The sequence below is a fragment of the Ranitomeya variabilis genome, chromosome 1 (assembly GCF_051348905.1).
Source record: "Ranitomeya variabilis isolate aRanVar5 chromosome 1, aRanVar5.hap1, whole genome shotgun sequence".
In the NCBI taxonomy this organism is placed as follows: domain Eukaryota; kingdom Metazoa; phylum Chordata; class Amphibia; order Anura; family Dendrobatidae; genus Ranitomeya; species Ranitomeya variabilis.
Window position 1 is genome coordinate 405,688,772 of NC_135232.1, and position 16,750 is coordinate 405,705,521.

The 16,750-nt window shown below is 45.0% G+C and overlaps 1 protein-coding gene across 3 annotated transcripts in view; it reads left to right on the forward strand.

The window, feature by feature from the left end:
* The window catches only part of KDM4C (lysine demethylase 4C), a 595,853-nt gene that overhangs the window by 178,696 nt on the left and 400,407 nt on the right, over positions 1 to 16,750 (forward strand). Inside the window, exon 7 of one of the 3 annotated variants that reach the window (XM_077249188.1) lies at positions 15,099 to 15,585. The exons of the other annotated variants lie outside the window; for them this stretch is intronic. Within the exon in view, the coding sequence (XP_077105303.1) occupies positions 15,099 to 15,229 (131 nt within the window). The 3' untranslated portion in view covers positions 15,230 to 15,585. Of the gene's footprint in view, positions 1 to 15,098; positions 15,586 to 16,750 lie in introns of those variants that run through there. 3 annotated transcript variants of the gene reach the window in all.

The following is a 16,750-nucleotide window of genomic DNA, read 5'->3' on the forward strand; positions in this document are numbered from 1 at the left end:
AGGGCCCCAGACATCACACAGGGGGTCTGAAACACCGCACAGTGGTCCAAAATATCGCTGTGCTCTGCCTGGGGCCCCATATGCTGCCTGGGGCCCCTGTGCTCTGCCTGGGGCCCCATATGCTGCCTGGGGCCCCTGTGCTCTGCCTGGGGCCCCATATGCTGCCTGGGGCCCCTGTGCTCTGCCTGGGGCCCCCGTGCTCTGCCGGGGGCCCCATGTTCTGCCTGGGGCCACTGTGCTCTGCCTGGGGCCACTGTGCTCTGCCTGGGGCCCCATATGCTGCCTGGGGCCCCTGTGCTCTGCCTGGAGCCCCATATGCTGCCTGGGGCCCCATATGCTGCCTGGGGCCCCTGTGCTCTGCCTGGGGCCCCATATGCTGCCTGGGGCCCCATATGCTGCCTGGGGCCCCTGTGCTCTGCCTGGGGCCCCTGTGCTCTGCCTGGGGCTCCATGTTCTGCCTGGGGCCACTGTGCTCTGCCTGGGGCCCCATAGGCTGCCTGGGGCCCCTGTGCTCTGCCTGGGACCACTGTGCTCTGCCTGGGGCCCCATATGCTGCCTGGGGCCCCATATGCTGCCTGGGGCCCCTGTGCTCTGCCTGGGGCCCCATAGGCTGCCTGGGGCCCCTGTGCACTACCTGGGACCACTGTGCTCTGCCTGGGGCCCCATATGCTGCCTGGGGCCCCATATGCTGCCTGGGGCCCCTGTGCTCTGCCTGGGGCCCCTGTGCTCTGCCTGGGGCTCCATGTTCTGCCTGGGGCCACTGTGCTCTGCCTGGGGCCCCATAGGCTGCCTGGGGCCCCTGTGCTCTGCCTGGGACCACTGTGCTCTGCCTGGGGCCCCATATGCTGCCTGGGGCCCCTGTGCTCTGCCTGGGGCCACTGTGCTCTGCCTGGGGCCCCTGTGCTCTGCCTGGGGCCCCATATGCTGCCTGGGGCCCCTGTGCTCTGCCTGGGGCCCCATATGCTGCCTGGGGCCCCTGTGCTCTGCCTGGGGCCCCTGTGCTCTGCCTGGGGCCCCATGTTCTGCCTGGGGCCGCTGTGCTCTGCCTGGGGCCACTGTGCTCTGCCTGGGGCCCCATATGCTGCCTGGGGCCCCTGTGCTCTGCCTGGGGCCCCATATGCTGCCTGGGGCCCCTGTGCTCTGCCTGGGGCCCCTGTGCTCTGCCTGGGGCCCCATATGCTGCCTGGGGCCACTGTGCTCTGCCTGGGGCCCCATAAGCTGCCTGGGGCCCCTGTGCTCTGCCTGGGACCACTGTGCTCTGCCTGGGGCCCCATATGCTGCCTGGGGCCCCTGTGCTCTGCCTGGGGCCCCATATGCTGCCTGGGGCCCCTGTGCTATGCCTGGGGCCACTGTGCTCTGCCTGGGGCCCCATATGCTGCCTGGGGCCCCTGTGCTCTGCCTGGGGCCCCATACTGGGGCCCCTGTGCTCTGCCTGGGACCACTGTGCTCTGCCTGGGGCCCCATATGCTGCCTGGGGCCCCTGTACTCTGCCTGGGGCCCCATATGCTGCCTGGGGCCCCTGTGCTCTGCCTGTGCTCTGCCTGGGGCCCCATGTTCTGCCTGGGGCCCCTGTGCTCTGCCTGGGGCCACTGTGCTCTGCCTGGGGCCCCATATGCTGCCTGGGGCCCCTGTGCTCTGCCTGGGGCCCCATATGCTGCCTGGGGCCCCTGTGCTCTGCCTGTGCTCTGCCTGGGGCCCCATGTTCTGCTTGGGGCCCCTGTGCTCTGCCTGGGGCCCCTGTGCTCTGCCTGGGGCCCCTGTGCTCTGCCTGGGGCCCCTGTGCTCTGCCTGGGGCCCCTGTGCTCTGCCTGGGGCCCCTGTGCTCTGCCTGTGCTCTGCCTGGGGCCCCATATGCTGCCTGGGGCCCCTGTGCTCTGCCTGGGTGTAGGACACTGGTGACGTCACTTATCTCCGGACATTAGCTCCGGACATTAGCTCCGGACATTAGCTCCGGACAAAGCCACGGAAGTTGGCACAAATTGCAGGAAGTAGTATTCTAGGCAATTAATCTCCGGACATTAGCTCCGGACATTAGCTCCGAACATTATCTCCGAACATTAGCTCCGGACAAAGCCACGGAAGCTGGCACAAATTGCAGGAAGTAGTATTCTAGGCAATTATATATTAGATATGCTCAATAAATCTTAAAGAGCCTTTTCCTGTTAAGATTGATCTGTGATGTTCCCCGAATCTGGTTACCATGGGGCGTATAGTTTTGCCAATATAGAAATACTGACATGGGCAGAAAATTATGTAGACTACATATTTACTCTTACAGAGGATAAAGTCCCGGACTGTATGTATTACTGAGCCTATACGTAAAGGGTTTTGTGTTAGGTGCAGCTGGCAGAAATTACAGTTCCCGCATTTGATTTCCTTTGGGAAGGGACCGCTCTATCCAATTTTGACTTTCTGGCAATAATCGATTATGTACTATTAAATCACCTATGTTCTTAGTGCGTTTATACGCAAACTGTGGTGGCGTGGATGTGATCTTAACAAGATCTCTATCATTTTGTAGTACGTGCCAGTTCTTTCTGATGACCGAGTATATCTCCCTATCCATTAGGCTATGAGTAAAAGCAAAAGTGAATCTTTGATCTTTTGGAATCGAAGTTTTATTTCTTTTACGGTTTTTAAACAAGGCTTGTTGAGATAATTTATTGACTTTGGACTCTGCTTCATTTAGGATTTTTAAGGGATAATTTCTTGCTAAAAAACCTAATTTCAACTCCTTTAGTTGTTCTCTGAGAATAGTCAGTATTATTAATTTTTCTGTAGCGAATCATTTGACTGTACGGGATACTTTTTCTCGTCCGTAGCGGATGAGCGCTATTAAAATTAAGGAGATTATTTGTTGCCGTTGTTTTTTTATGTACCTGAGTAACTAATTCTCCATCAATCACATTGATTTTAACGTCAAGGAATTCCAGCTGTTTTTTTTTTTTCTTCATATATCAATACGAGTGAACGCTTCCACCATTTTCTGTGATGCACCGCCATTGATATGCTTCAATCTGGAAAGTGTTAATGGTCTGTCTTCCAATCAAGTATTTAGCCTGTGAAGATTCATTAACCTAGTGCCGCACGAACTTGTTTCTGCTGCTTGAATAATGAAATGACATCACATTTTTTTTTTTTAACTATATCTTTATTTAACTTACAAATCCACATCAAATCCGTGCGCAATTTCCACTGCGTTTTCTGCCAAGAGAGGCAGAAACCGTTCAGAATTTTATACAAGCAGATCCGCAATGTGCGCACATAGCCTAGGAGTTTCCTAGTGCATTTCTTACTGGTATGAAATCAGACTACAACAGTCTTGTGGTTATTTTTAAATGAATAAAAATCTAAGTCAAACTTAACTAAATAGCAGTTACATAGTACCGTAATCACTGACCAGATGCTTGCAGGTATAATTAAATTCTGTTAAGTAATTACAGTGATTAAAACAATGGCTATTTCATTAATTTTGTTGACTGTGTAGAATGTGATGAGGCATCACCAGTTGTCCAGGTCAAGTCTGCACTCAATGCATAATACCAGACAAAGGCTGGAATATTTTCCATTATCTTGTCTGCACAGCATAATTATCACACTTGCCTTTTATGCCTGGATGCTTTCATCTCTAGTTTCTTCTGAAATCTTGATTGACTGTAACACCTACAAATATTTTATCTGCAAGACATTAGGCCTTGTATCTAATAAAATAATTTGATTTTTGCCCTTCAGCTGCTTAGTTATTCTGGAATGCCTTACAAATAAAGACAAAAAATAAGATAGAAGTAAGGCTGAATAATTCTTTATACTGAATTATTTGTAAGTAGTCTAGTGGTTTTAACACCATAATCTGTATTTTAAATATTCTTGATGGTGCAGACAAAGCTTCACTTATCCCGATCATCTGTGTCTTTAAAAAAAAAAAAAGAAAATCTTGAAAACATTTTTTTTTTCCTACCTGAGCCTAACTGAAGAGGACCCATCCCATCATCTGGTATAAATTGGCAATTATTTGCTCTTATTTTATTTCTGCTGCTCCCTGGAGAATATTTATTTTCTTTAAATCCATTATATGGTTTTAGAGATATGGAGATATGGGCCTTTTTCCCCCCCCACATGGAGAACATGCTCAATCCTATTTATGGCCATGCAATATACAGAGACTTTCTGCTAGTTATTTGTAGTGGTTTTCAGGTGACCGCATATGCATGCAATTTGCATTCTAGTGGTCACATGTCTGTTTGCTTCTCATTCACTTCTCGCAATGCTCAATTTAGTTTCATTTACATGATGACTGCTCGAACCTGCTAGCACCGTCAAATTCACAGTGTGTACATTACACTTTGCTAATGTGCGCCAAGGTGCACTGCTTAAGGAAATTTTGCCCTGGGGTGAAAAACTGCATTAACCTAAGTACAGGTGCTTCTCACCAAATTAGAATATCATCAAAAAGTGAATTTATTTCAGTAAAATGCAAAAAGTGAAACTTGTATATTATATAGTCATTACAAATAGAGTGATCTATTTCAAGTGTTTATTTCTGTTTATGCCGATGATTGTCTTACACTAATGAAAACCCAAAAGTCATTATCTCCGTAAATTAGAATAATAAAAAACACCTGCAAAGGCTTCCTAAGCGTTTAAAAAGATCCCTTAGTCTGTTTCAGTAGGCTCCACAATCAAGGTACACAGGATTAAGAAAAGGCTTTCAAAAATTTGGGGGAGATTCATAAAGAGTGGACTGCTGTTGGAGACATCGCTTTAAGAACCAGCACACACAGACCTATCCAGGACCTGGGCTATAAGTGTTGCATTCCTTGTGTCAAGCCACTCATGACCAATAGACAACGCCAGAAGCCTCTTACCTGAGCCAAGGAGAAGAACTGGACTGTTGCTCAGTGGTCCAAGGTTTTGTTTTCAGATGCAAGTAAATTTAGCATTTCATTTGGAAATCAAGGTCCCGGAGTCTGGAGGAAGAGTGGAGAGGCACACAATCCAAGCTGCTTGAGGTCTAGTGTGAAGTTTCCACAATCAGTGATGGTTTGGGGAGCCATGTCATCTGCTGGTGTAGGTCCACTGTATTTTATCGAGACCAAAGTCAGTGCAGCCATCTACCAGGAAATTTTAGAACACTTCATGCTTCCCTCTGCCGACAAGCTTTTTGGCGATGTAAATTTCATTCTCCAGCAGGACTTGGCACCTCTCCACACTGCCAAAAGTACCAATACCTGGTTTAAAAACAGTTACACTGTGCTTGATTGGCCAGCAAACTCACCTGACCTTAACCCCATAGAGAATCTGTAGGGTATTGTCAAGAGGAAGATGCGAGACACCGGACCCAACAATGCAGATGAGCTGAAGGCTGCTATCAAAGCATCCTGGGCTTCCATAACACCTCAGCAGTTCCACAGGCTGATCTCCTCCATGCCACCCTGTATTGATGCAGTAATTGATGCAAAAGGAGCCACGACCAAGTATTGAGTGCATTTACTGAACATGCATTTCAGTAGGCCAAAATTTCGAGATTTTAAAATGATTTTTTGAAGCTGATGTTATAAAGTATTTTAAGTTACTGAGATAATGACTTTTGGGTTTCCATTGGTTTTATAAGCCATAATCATCAACACTAACAGAAATAAATAAACACTTGAAATAGATCACTATTTGTAATGAGTATCTAATGAGTTTCACTTTTTGTATTGAAGACCTGAAATTAACTTTTTCATGATATTCTAATTTTGTGAGAAGCACTTGTAGTAACATATGAGAAGTGTTATTGCATGTATACAGCTGAGCTGCCCTCACATACATTGAACCTACCAGCTAATAAGTATAGGATGGATATCTGTACAAAGGGATTATCTATTAATATAAGGCTAGGGTCACTCTATTTCCGATTATGCTAATCGCACTCTGATCAGTTTGACCCAAGTTTTTCTGGTGTGGAGAAGGAAAAAAAATTCTCCATTGTCAGTCCGTGAAAATTGTATCACACTCTAATGTCCTCCTAGTACAGTAAATTATATTTCCAGGTCACCACCTGACAGCACCATGGAGGACGTCCTTCTTATCCATTGTGGGACAGGAAACCAAAGTTTAAAAGGACCCTCCCCCTACTACCCTTCAGTGTTTTTCATGTCCCCCTGCGGATAGGAACAACGAGAGTTCAGCCTGTCCCGAGCGGAGGTTGAGGATGGGGGGCTCTGCCTCTTCCTTCCCACCTCAATAACTCTGCTACCTGACACCCGATTAGATGGTCCCTCAGCAGCACCAGTGTAGCGCTGCTCCTGGTTACCGGGTCGCTTCCCCCTGAGGGGGGCTCTTGACCCTTGATGATGCCCCAGATGTACCTGAGCCCAGGGACACCTCTGTGGAGTCGCAGCTTCAGCACGCGGATCTTGGAGAAGAATGTGGGTGCCGCAGGTCACCTTAGCAGGGACGCTGTCCAAGGCTGGCGTGTGGCGCTGCAGGATCCTGGAGCGCGGCTGCCGCATGCGCCTGCTTCCGGGTCGCACACTTCACTTCCGGGCTGTGGCGCGCGTCACTTCCAGGTCGCGGCCGGCAGCATGGGGGCAGCGTCTCCTCCTCTCCCAATCGGATGGGACTTCAGGAGGGTCGGGGCAGGTCGCAGAAGCGACGGATGGACTCCGCCGGGAGGCACTGCATGTATATTAAGGTAAAGTGTGTGCTTCTGTCCTGTCCGAAGTAAAAGAGCAGTATAGAGGATACCACTAAACCTGAGATGGTGCAGGAGAGCCAGGCACATGTAAGTTCCTAGTTAAGGGTTCCCCTCAGTCCCTAAGCAGGATACAGTTCCATGAGGCATCTAACTTCATGTATTATAGGGGCTTTCCTCCGCGATGGAAAATAATAAGAAATCAGGAAAATAGAAGTGCTCCATTTGCCCTGTAAGGCTTAAGTACTCCTGGCAGAAATCTCTTTGCAAGACATGCACCAGCCGAATTGTGGGGGAGGATCAAGCTTCGCTCATGACCAACATGAAGGCTATTGTCAGAGACAACCAGATATCTGGTTTGTTAATCCCCCCAGCTCGTGCAGTCAGACCCCCCCAGGGATCCAGAAAAAGACAGAGGGAATCGGATCTGTCATCTGATGAGAGCTTTTTTGAATCAGATCTGAAAGAGGAAGAGATAAACAAAGATCTTCCAGAGAAAGGTAAGAGATATTTGTTTTCATCTGGGGACATATATGAGCTCCTGGGAGCAGTAAGACAGATTGAGGAGCCCGCAACCACTCCGTCAATTCTGGATGAGATGTTTGGGGGGCTACGTTCTCAGACCTCAAAGGTCTTCCCAGTGAACTCCCATATTCTTTCTATGATTTTAGAAGAATGGGAAGCGGCAGAAAAGAGACTATCGATTCCTAGAAACTTTAGACTTCACCTGCCACTCGATCATGAGGAGATCAGGGACTGGGAGGATGTTCCCAAAATAGACATTCCCCTTGTCAAAGTGTCTAAAAGAACAGCCGTTCCCTTTGAGGACTCCTCTAACCTGAAGGAGCCAATGGACCGCAAGGCGGATGGACTCTTGAAAAGAGCCTGGGAAAGCTCAGCGGCTGCCATCCGTACTAATATAGCAGCAACATCTGTAGTACGTGCTATGCATTTGTGGGTAGATTATTTGAAAGAACAGCTGTCAGCCAGAACCCCTAGAGAGTCCATCCTAAAATCCCTTCCCATAATAAAGTTGGCAACTGGTTTTCTAGCAGACGCTACTGCAGAGTCTGTTAGATTCACAGCTAGGGGTCAGTCATTGTCCATCGCAGCCAGAAGAGCTATCTGGCTAAAGAACTGGTCAGGGGATATACATTCTAAAAATAAACTATGCTCTATGCCTTTCTTAGGTGGAAGGGTCTTTGGTCCGATTCTTGATGATATGTTAGAGAGAGCGACATATGAAAAGAAGGGTTTTCCAGAGGAAAAACTTAAAAAGTACCAGCCATTTCGCAGACCCTATTATAGTCAGAGATCAGACTATAGGGGGAAGGGAAAGCAAGGGAGATGGAGCTATTCCAAAGGGGGAGAAGGTAGAAACAAAAATAGAGATTCAGGTTCCTCAGCCTCAAGATCTGAGTTCCGAAGAAAATTACGCCATCAGAGTAGGGGGGCGTCTGTCCGAATTCCTAGAAGAGTGGAAAAATATTTCCAGACGTCCTTGGGTACTCCAGGTTATCTCTCAAGGGTACAGAATAGAATTCGACTCTACCCACAGAAAGATTTTTTTTTTAAACCAACACCTTTCTCTTTCCAGCCTCTCCTATGTGGTCGGACATTCAGGACCTCATACAGGTGGCAGTAATCTTGCCGGTACCCCCTCGAGAAGTAGGCAGGGGACATTACTCAGGCCTCTTTTCCATAAAAATAAAACACCTCAGACCCTTAAACAGATAACTAGGGTACAAGAGGTTCAAAATGGAATCCATAAGATCCACAATTCCCCTCTTAGGAAAAGAGGTGGTAATGTGCACTTTAGACTTAAAGTGCATATTATCACGTGCCAATTTTTTCAGATCACCAAAAGTATCTCAGATTTGCGGTGGAGAAAGGAGGAAGGGTCTACCACTATCAGTTTCGTTGCCTCCCATTTTGTTTGGCAAAACCCCCAGAATTTTCACAAAGCTTATGGTAGAAGTGGTAGCTTATTTAAGAAATCGGAACATCACGGTAGTGCCTTATTTAGACAATTTCTTAAGTGGCAGATTCTGTAAGTCAGCTCAGAACTTACTATCAGTCAGTGGTCTCCACGCTGCAGAAACTGGGATGGGTCGTGAACTGGTCAAAGTCAGACCTAGTACCCAAGCAAATAACATTTCTGGGAGTCATCTTAGACTCAAGGGTGAGAGTCTTTTTTACCAGAAGAAAAACTGACCGATTTTTAATAAAAAGTATTTGCCAGTTCTCAAGAAGCCGGGTCTCCATCAGGGATGCAATGAAGATCCTCTGGTTAATGACTGCCTGCATCCCCTGCGTGAACTGGAGCCAATTTCATTCTCGGCAATTTACAGCAGGCAATTCTCTCTTCCTGGGACAGAAGACACAGCTCACTGGACAAAGAGTTTCGACTATCCCATCAAGTCAGGAGATCCCTGAAGTGGTGGACCATCCCCAGAAATCCTCGGGTCGGGGTTTCATGGATTCAGTCTCCAGAGGTCACAGTAACCACGGATGCAAGTCAGCAAGGATGGGGTGGATATGTCCGGGGAAGATATTATCAGGGACAGTGGAGTTCGGAAGACAGCAAGAATTCTTCAAATCACAGAACTACACGCAGTTTGGAAAGTCCTATCTTTGGCGCAGGATTTACTGAAGAACAAACAGGTAAAGAGACTGTCAGACAGCACAACGACGGTAGCTTTCCTTCGTTATCAGGGCGGTTCAAGACATCCAACATTACATCGTATAGTGGATCAGATCTTCAGATGGGCAGAAAGATCTGTACTATCAATCTCTGCGGTACACCTGGAGGTTACAAAGAACCAGACTGCAGACTTCCTAAGCAGGAAAAAGTTGTCCGCAACAGAGAGGGAATTGAACAACGAGGCATTCAACAAGCTGTGCCAGCGCTGGAGAAGACAGGAGGTGGACCTCTTTGCAGTCAGACAGAATGCAAAAGTTAGAGCCTTCTATTCTCTGAACCCTCGAGAAAACACAGCTGGGGTAGATGCCCTTTCAGTCGTGGAGCAGTGGTCTGTTGTATGCATTCCCTCCCCTCTCACGGATTCCAAGGATCCTCAGAAAGATACAGTACAGACCAAAAGTTTGGACACACCTTCTCATTTAAAGATTTTTTTCTGTATTTTCATGACTGTAAAAATTGTACATTCACACTGAAGGCATCAAAACTATGAATTAACACATATGGACTTATATACTCAACAAAAAAGTGTGAAACAACTGAAAATATGTCTTATATTCTAGGTTCTTCAAAGTAGCCACGTTTTGCTTTGATGATTGCTTTGCACACTCTTGGCATTCTCTTGATGAGCTTCAAGAGGTAGTCACTGGGAATGGTCTTCCAACAATCTTGAAGGAGTTCTCAGAGATGCTTAGCACTTGTTGGCCCTTTTGCCTTCACTCTGCGGTCCAGCTCACCCCAAACCATCTCAATTGGGTTCAGGTCTGGTGACTGTGGAGGCAATGTCATCTGGCGTAGCACCCCATCACTCTCCTTCTTGGTCAAGTAGCCCTTACACTGCCTGGAGGTGTGTTTGGGGTCATTGTCCTGTTGAAAAATAAATAATGGTCCAACTAAACGCAAACCGGATAGAATAGCATGCCGCTGCAAGATGCTGTGGTAGCCATGCTGGTTCAGTATGCCTTCAATTTTGAATAAATCCCCAACCGTGTCACCAGCAAAGCACCCCCACACCATCACACCTCCTCCTCCATGCTTCACGGTGGGAACCAGGCATGTAGAGTCCATCCGTTCACCTTTTATGCGTCGCACAAAGACCCGTGGTTGGAACCAAAGATCTCAAATTTGGACTCATCAGACCAAAGCACAGATTTCCACTGGTCTAATGTCCATTCCTTGTGTTCTTTAGCCCAAACAAGTCTCTTCTGCTTGTTGCCTGTCCTTAGCAGTGGTTTCCTAGCAGCTATTTTACCATGAAGGCCTACTGCACAAAGTCTCCTCTTAACAGTTGTTGTGGAGATGTGTCTGCTGCTAGAACTGTGTGGCATTGACCTGGTCTCTAATCTGAGCTGCTGTTAACCTGCGATTTCTGAGGCTGGTGACTCTGATTAACTTATCCTCAGAAGCAGAGGTGACTCTTGGTCTTCCTTTCCTGGGGCGGTCCTCATGTGAGCCAGTTTCTTTGTAGTGCTTGATGGTTTTTGCCGCTGCACTTGGGGACACTTTCAAAGTTTTCCCAATTTTTCGGGCTGACTGACCTTCATTTCTTAAAGTAATGATGGTCACTCGTTTTTCTTTACTTGGCTGCTTTTTTCTTGCCATAATACAAATTCTAACAGTCTATTCAGTAGGAATATCAGCTGTGTATAAACCAGAGTTCGGAACAACACTACTGATGGTCCCAACCCCATTTATAAGTCAAGAAATCCCACTTATTAAATAGGGCACACTTGTGAAGTGAAAACCATTTTTGGTGACTACCTCTTGAAGCTCATCAAGAGAATGCCAAGAGTGTGCAAACCAGTCATCAAAGCAAAAGGTGGCTACTTTGAAGAACCTAGAATATAAGACATATTTTCAGTTGTTTCACACTTTAAGTATATAATTCCACATGTGTTAATTCATAGTTTTGATGCCTTCAGTGTGAATGTACAATTTTCATAGTCATGAAAAAACAGAAAAATCTTTAAATGAGGTGTGTCAAAACTTTTGGTCTGTACTGTATGAAAAAATTATAGCTCTCAAAATATGGTGATGCAAAAACTGTTTTGCTATAAAAACTGTCTTTTAGTGTGTGTGTGTGTGTGTATATGACAGCAGCCAAACATAAAAACCCGCTATAAGGTCTTTCTCACGTCCTGATATTTCCGGTATCGGAAGTCAGTGTTCGTAATACTTGCGGCACACTTGTGGCATGTATGTGCTGCATCAGTACCACACGGATGGGCGCCAGGGACGAAGCGTTACAGGGAGCACTGTTCCCCCGATGCCGGATGCTGAACAAGGCTCTCCTCATTCTCCCCTGCTCTGCCAGTGATCGGCGCGAGCAGGGGAGAATGAGGAGTTACATTTAAGTAATAAGAGACAGCTGATGGGACTATTACTCAGATCAGCCTACTCCTTCTGCTGCTAATAACAGTGACAGCAGGTTTGGCAGATGGGAGTATTCATCTGCTGCTCCTGCGCTGTAAATATATGCGGTAATTATAAAAAGAAAAAAAATGGTGTGGGTTCCTCCTATTTTTGATAACCAGCCAGACAAAACTCACAGCTGTCAGCTTCAGCAAAGTTGGATATCAAGAATAGAGGGGTCCCCACGCCATCTTGGCACCATCCAGGTTGAAAACTGTATATCCCCCAGGTATGGATTACGGCGTGGGACAGAACTGACAGGTATGGTTATATTGTTGTTTTTGTATTGCTATTTTATTACAGGAGATCGAGGGCGTCGCATGGATTAGGCGTTGTAGTAAGTATGTTTTAATTAAGAATAATAAAAGGAGTCTGTCTTTTTTTTTTTTTTTTTCAAATAAGACTTCATTCTGGCTGTCTTTACCATATAACTGTAGGATTAGTAATGGATAGGTGTCTTATAGACTCTTCTCCAATACTAAGCCGTGTGCTTGATATCACCGGTGACATCAACCCCATAACTATTACCCCACTTGCCACCGCTACAGGGCAAGTGGGAAGAGTCGGGCGAAGCACCAGAATTGGCACATCTAATAGATGTGCCTTTTCTGGGCAGCTGCTGGCTGCCATTTTTAGGAGGGGGGGGGGGGTGTCAATATCCATGGCCCCTTACCAGCCTGAGAATACCAGCCCCCAGCTTTAGCAAGGCTGGTTGTCAAAATTGAGGGGGGACCCCACGACATTTCTTAAAATTTTTTTTTTTTTTAAATAATTAAAAAAAAATGGCGTGGTACCCCTCTGTTCTTGATATCCAATTTTGCTGACAGCTGAGGGTTGCAGCCCCCAGTTGTGAGTTTTATCTGGCTGGTTATCAAAAATAGGGGGGGACCCACACACATATTTATTTTTTTTTTGTAAGTACCGTATTTACAACGCAGGAGCAGCAGATGAATACTCCCATCTGCCACTCCTGCTGTCACTGTTATTCGAAGCAGCAGGGGTAGGCTGATGGGAGTAATAGTCCCATCAGCCACCACCTGTTGTATCTTTTATTACTTAAATGTAACTCTCATCATTCCGATTGCTGGCAGACCAGGGAAGATTGAGGAGAGCCATGTTCAGCACCGGGGAAGAGCGCTTACTGTAACGTTTCATCCATGTCACCGATTCGTGTCACATACATGTGTGTTTGTGTATGCACGTGTGCGGGACGTTTTATGGCCCATACGGACTGTTCTGTCCTCACTAAATAAGGCAGGCTCATTGTAGCTATCCAGTCAGCTAAACCGCTATACCGGGTCCAATAAGGAGACTGTGGTTGAGTCTGTGCTTTATTAAACGTAGTGGTATATTGATGCGGTGAAACTGTGAACAATGATATACATAGAATCAGTGCATGGTAGGGAACAAATACATACTACACATGATAAACGTTATGCATTACATTTAGAAGGCTAGTAACTGAACTAGGAGTGCAACTGGTTAAGCTAGGCTAATATAGAGCAGAAATATCTACAGAGAGCATAAAGACATACCGGCAATGCAATCGCAAGGGGGATGAAGTGTAAGCTTCTTTCCTGGAAGGCAAACTGGAAGTGAAATGATAATGGAGGGAAATGTAGGCTGAGCTACCATAATGCATTGCAAAGGAGGAGGAGAATCAGACATAAAAAATACATAACAGAAAAATACAACTGTCAACATGACTCTGACCGCTAGAGGGAGCCAAAGCACTACAAATAAAGGTATGAATATATCAAGTCCTGTATACTGGCTGAGAAACTGCAAATTATGCAAACAGATAATTGGAGGTAACAAATTAGATGGCGGAGACAGAACACGGACATTGAAAAATGGACATGTCAGCGTTTTTTGCCCACGGACACACAGACCGTGGAAACACACCGACATGCACAGACCCATTCACTTGAATAGGCAAACAGCGCTCAGTTTCTCCCGAGTCTCTCTGCATGGTTAAGTAGCACTGTACATCCACATATGGGGTATTGCCACATTCAGTAGAAATTGTGAGACAAATTTTGTTGCCATTTTTACCCACTTCTTGTGTGAAAATGTAAAATCTTTGACTAAAACAGAATTTTGTGGTAAAAATGTATAGTTATTTTGTCAAATTGTAAAAATTGGCTTGTAATTGAAAAACTGGCTTGGTCATTAACGTGCAAACCACCCTTGGGGGTAAAGGGGTTGAAGTAAACTTAGTGCCCCTTTTATGTAAATGTATGTCTGGCAAAATAATCGCTCATCTTGCATGTCTCCTCATCGTGATTGCAGTACAGTTTAATAGTAGCTATTGAACTTGGAAGATATTTTCTTAATGAAGAGTATTGCTTAATGTTGCTTTTTTGTTTTTTCAACTTAAGATTTTTTTTGCATATTCACATTACGTTGAAATGTTTTTTTTTTCCGTTGGTATGTACGAATCCTATGGATCTCATAGAAAACGAACTTCCCTCCCTTCCGATGACCTGTGTTAGAAAAGTAAAAATGTAAAAAACCCAGAGGAAATCAAGTATGTGTTAAGGGAGTTAATAAGTAAAGAAAGTCGCACATCTTGCGAATAAGCTTCTTGTCTCGCCACCACACAAATCCTCAGGAATTAGAACCCCCTTGTAGCTAATTATTGTTATTGTTGTTTTTATTATTATTAGCTGGTTTGTAATTGTGCCAGTTTAACGGATTTTCAATCCTGTGTATTGCTGAGAAGTTGTAAGCTATAAATTAGCGCAGCAAATAATTACTTGCAGGTTTAGCCTAGATATTGCAGTTATTCCTTGCTGATGAAAGTTGCTTTCTGTTTCTGATGGCAATCCTGCATTTTTGCTTCTGGAGATTACAGTTTTTCCCAAAGACCTACATTCAGGATAACCAGATATGATACATTTTTATAAACGGCCACTACTAGTTAATATTTTTACTATTATAACATGATCTTGTACCGCATGTAACTAATTCAGATTTTTTTTTTAGTGTTTTCAATTATTTCTTTATTCTTAAAGGCTAAGGGATATGCGGAATATTAGCATGCTAAAAATATCTGAGAAACGTAGTTTGTTTTACAAGAATTAAATGTTTTTTGTGTTTTTTTTTTTTTTTTTTTTTATATGCCATTTATGTGTTCCTGTCTGGTTAAGAAATATAATGGCTTGAAATGCCTAAAGAGTGAACTCTTTTCTATTTTTTACATTTTTTTTTTTAATTCATTCCTGTGGCTGTAGGAAATGGAAGGGTAAGTATGTAAATTAGAGTGATTTTATTATGCATGGTTTCAAATCAAATCTTTTTGTATAGAATGGAAAAGAATACCACCTGCTGACAAAATTCAGAAGAAAACTGCTGTTAAGAGAACCCCAGACTCCAAGCAAAATATGCAATGTGATTGCACACGTTGGCTCTTGGAAAACAGCCACCAAAATGCTTAGGGATAACTTTGGTTGAAAAGCAAAATTTAATATGCTCTTGTAAGAAATTGATCAAGTCCTGAATGGGTTTCCTGAGCCAGAAGAATTTAACATTGGGTAGTAAAATCAAAACCTAATGATGAATACATTATGAAGGTCTGCATTTTAATTTTGTGCTCGATTACATTTTTGATTTATTATTACCTACTGAACAATACAGCTCTGTACGTCTTACTACTTTTTTTTTTTTTTTAAGCCGTATAAGTCAATCCTTTTCTGGGTTTAATCGCAAGGAGGACATTTGTTTTTGTTATCAATCACACAATTGAAGCATTTATTATTTTTTGAAATTGAAGGATTGTATCCGAAAGAAACTGTCTGAGTTACCAGATTGTGCATGCATGTGTGCAGTATTTGTGTATGTGTATAGGGGGGTGTGTGTGTGTGTGTGTGTGTGTGTGTGTGTGTGTATAATATATATACAGTAAAGACCAAAAGTTTGGACACACCCTCTCATTTAAAGATTTTTCTGTATTCTCATGACTCTGAAAAATGTACATTCACACTGAAGGCCTCAAAACTATGAATTAACACATGTGGAATTATATACTTAACAAAAAAGTGTGAAACAACTGAAAATATATTCTAGGTTCTTCAAAGTAGCCACCTTCTGCTTTGATGACTGCTTTGCACACTCTTGGCATTTTTTTGATGAGCTTCAAGAGGTAGTCACTGGGAATGGTCTTCCAACAATCTTGAAGGAGTTCCCAGTGATGCTTAGCACTTGTTGGCCCTTTTGCCTTCATTCTGTGGTCCAGCTCACCCCAAACCATCTCGATTGGGTTCAGGTCTGGTGACTGTGGAGGCCAGGTCTGGTGTAGCACCCCATCACTCTCCTTCTTGGTCAAATAGCCCTTACACTGCCTGGAGGTGTGTTTGGGGTCATTTTCCTGTTGAAAAATAAATAATGGTCCAACTAAACGCAAACCGGATAGAATAGCATGCCGCTGCAAGATGCTGTGGTAGCCATGCTGGTTCAGTATGCCTTCAATTTTGAATAAATCCCCAACAGTGTCACCAGCAAAGCACCCCCACACCATCACACCTCCTCCTCCATGCTTCACGGTGGGAACCAGGCATGTAGAGTCCATCCGTTCACCTTTTATGTGTCGCACAAAGACCCGGTGGTTGGTGTGATGAATCCAAATTTGAGATCTTAAGTTGCAAAGCACAGATTTCCACTGGTCTCATAATGTCCATTCCTTGTGTTCTTTACCCCAAACAAGTCTCTTCTGCTTGTTGCCTGTCCTTGGCAGTGGTTTCCTAGCAGCTATTTTACCATGAAGGCCTGCTGCACAAAGTTTCCTCTAAACATTTGTTGTAGAGGTGTCTGCTGCTAGAACTCTGTGTGGCATTGACCTGGTCTCTAATCTGAGCTGCTGTTAACCTGCGATTTCTGAGGCTGGTGACTCTGATTAACTTATCCTCAGAAGCAGAGGTGACTCTTGATCTTCCTTTCCTGGGGCGGTTCTCATGTGAGCC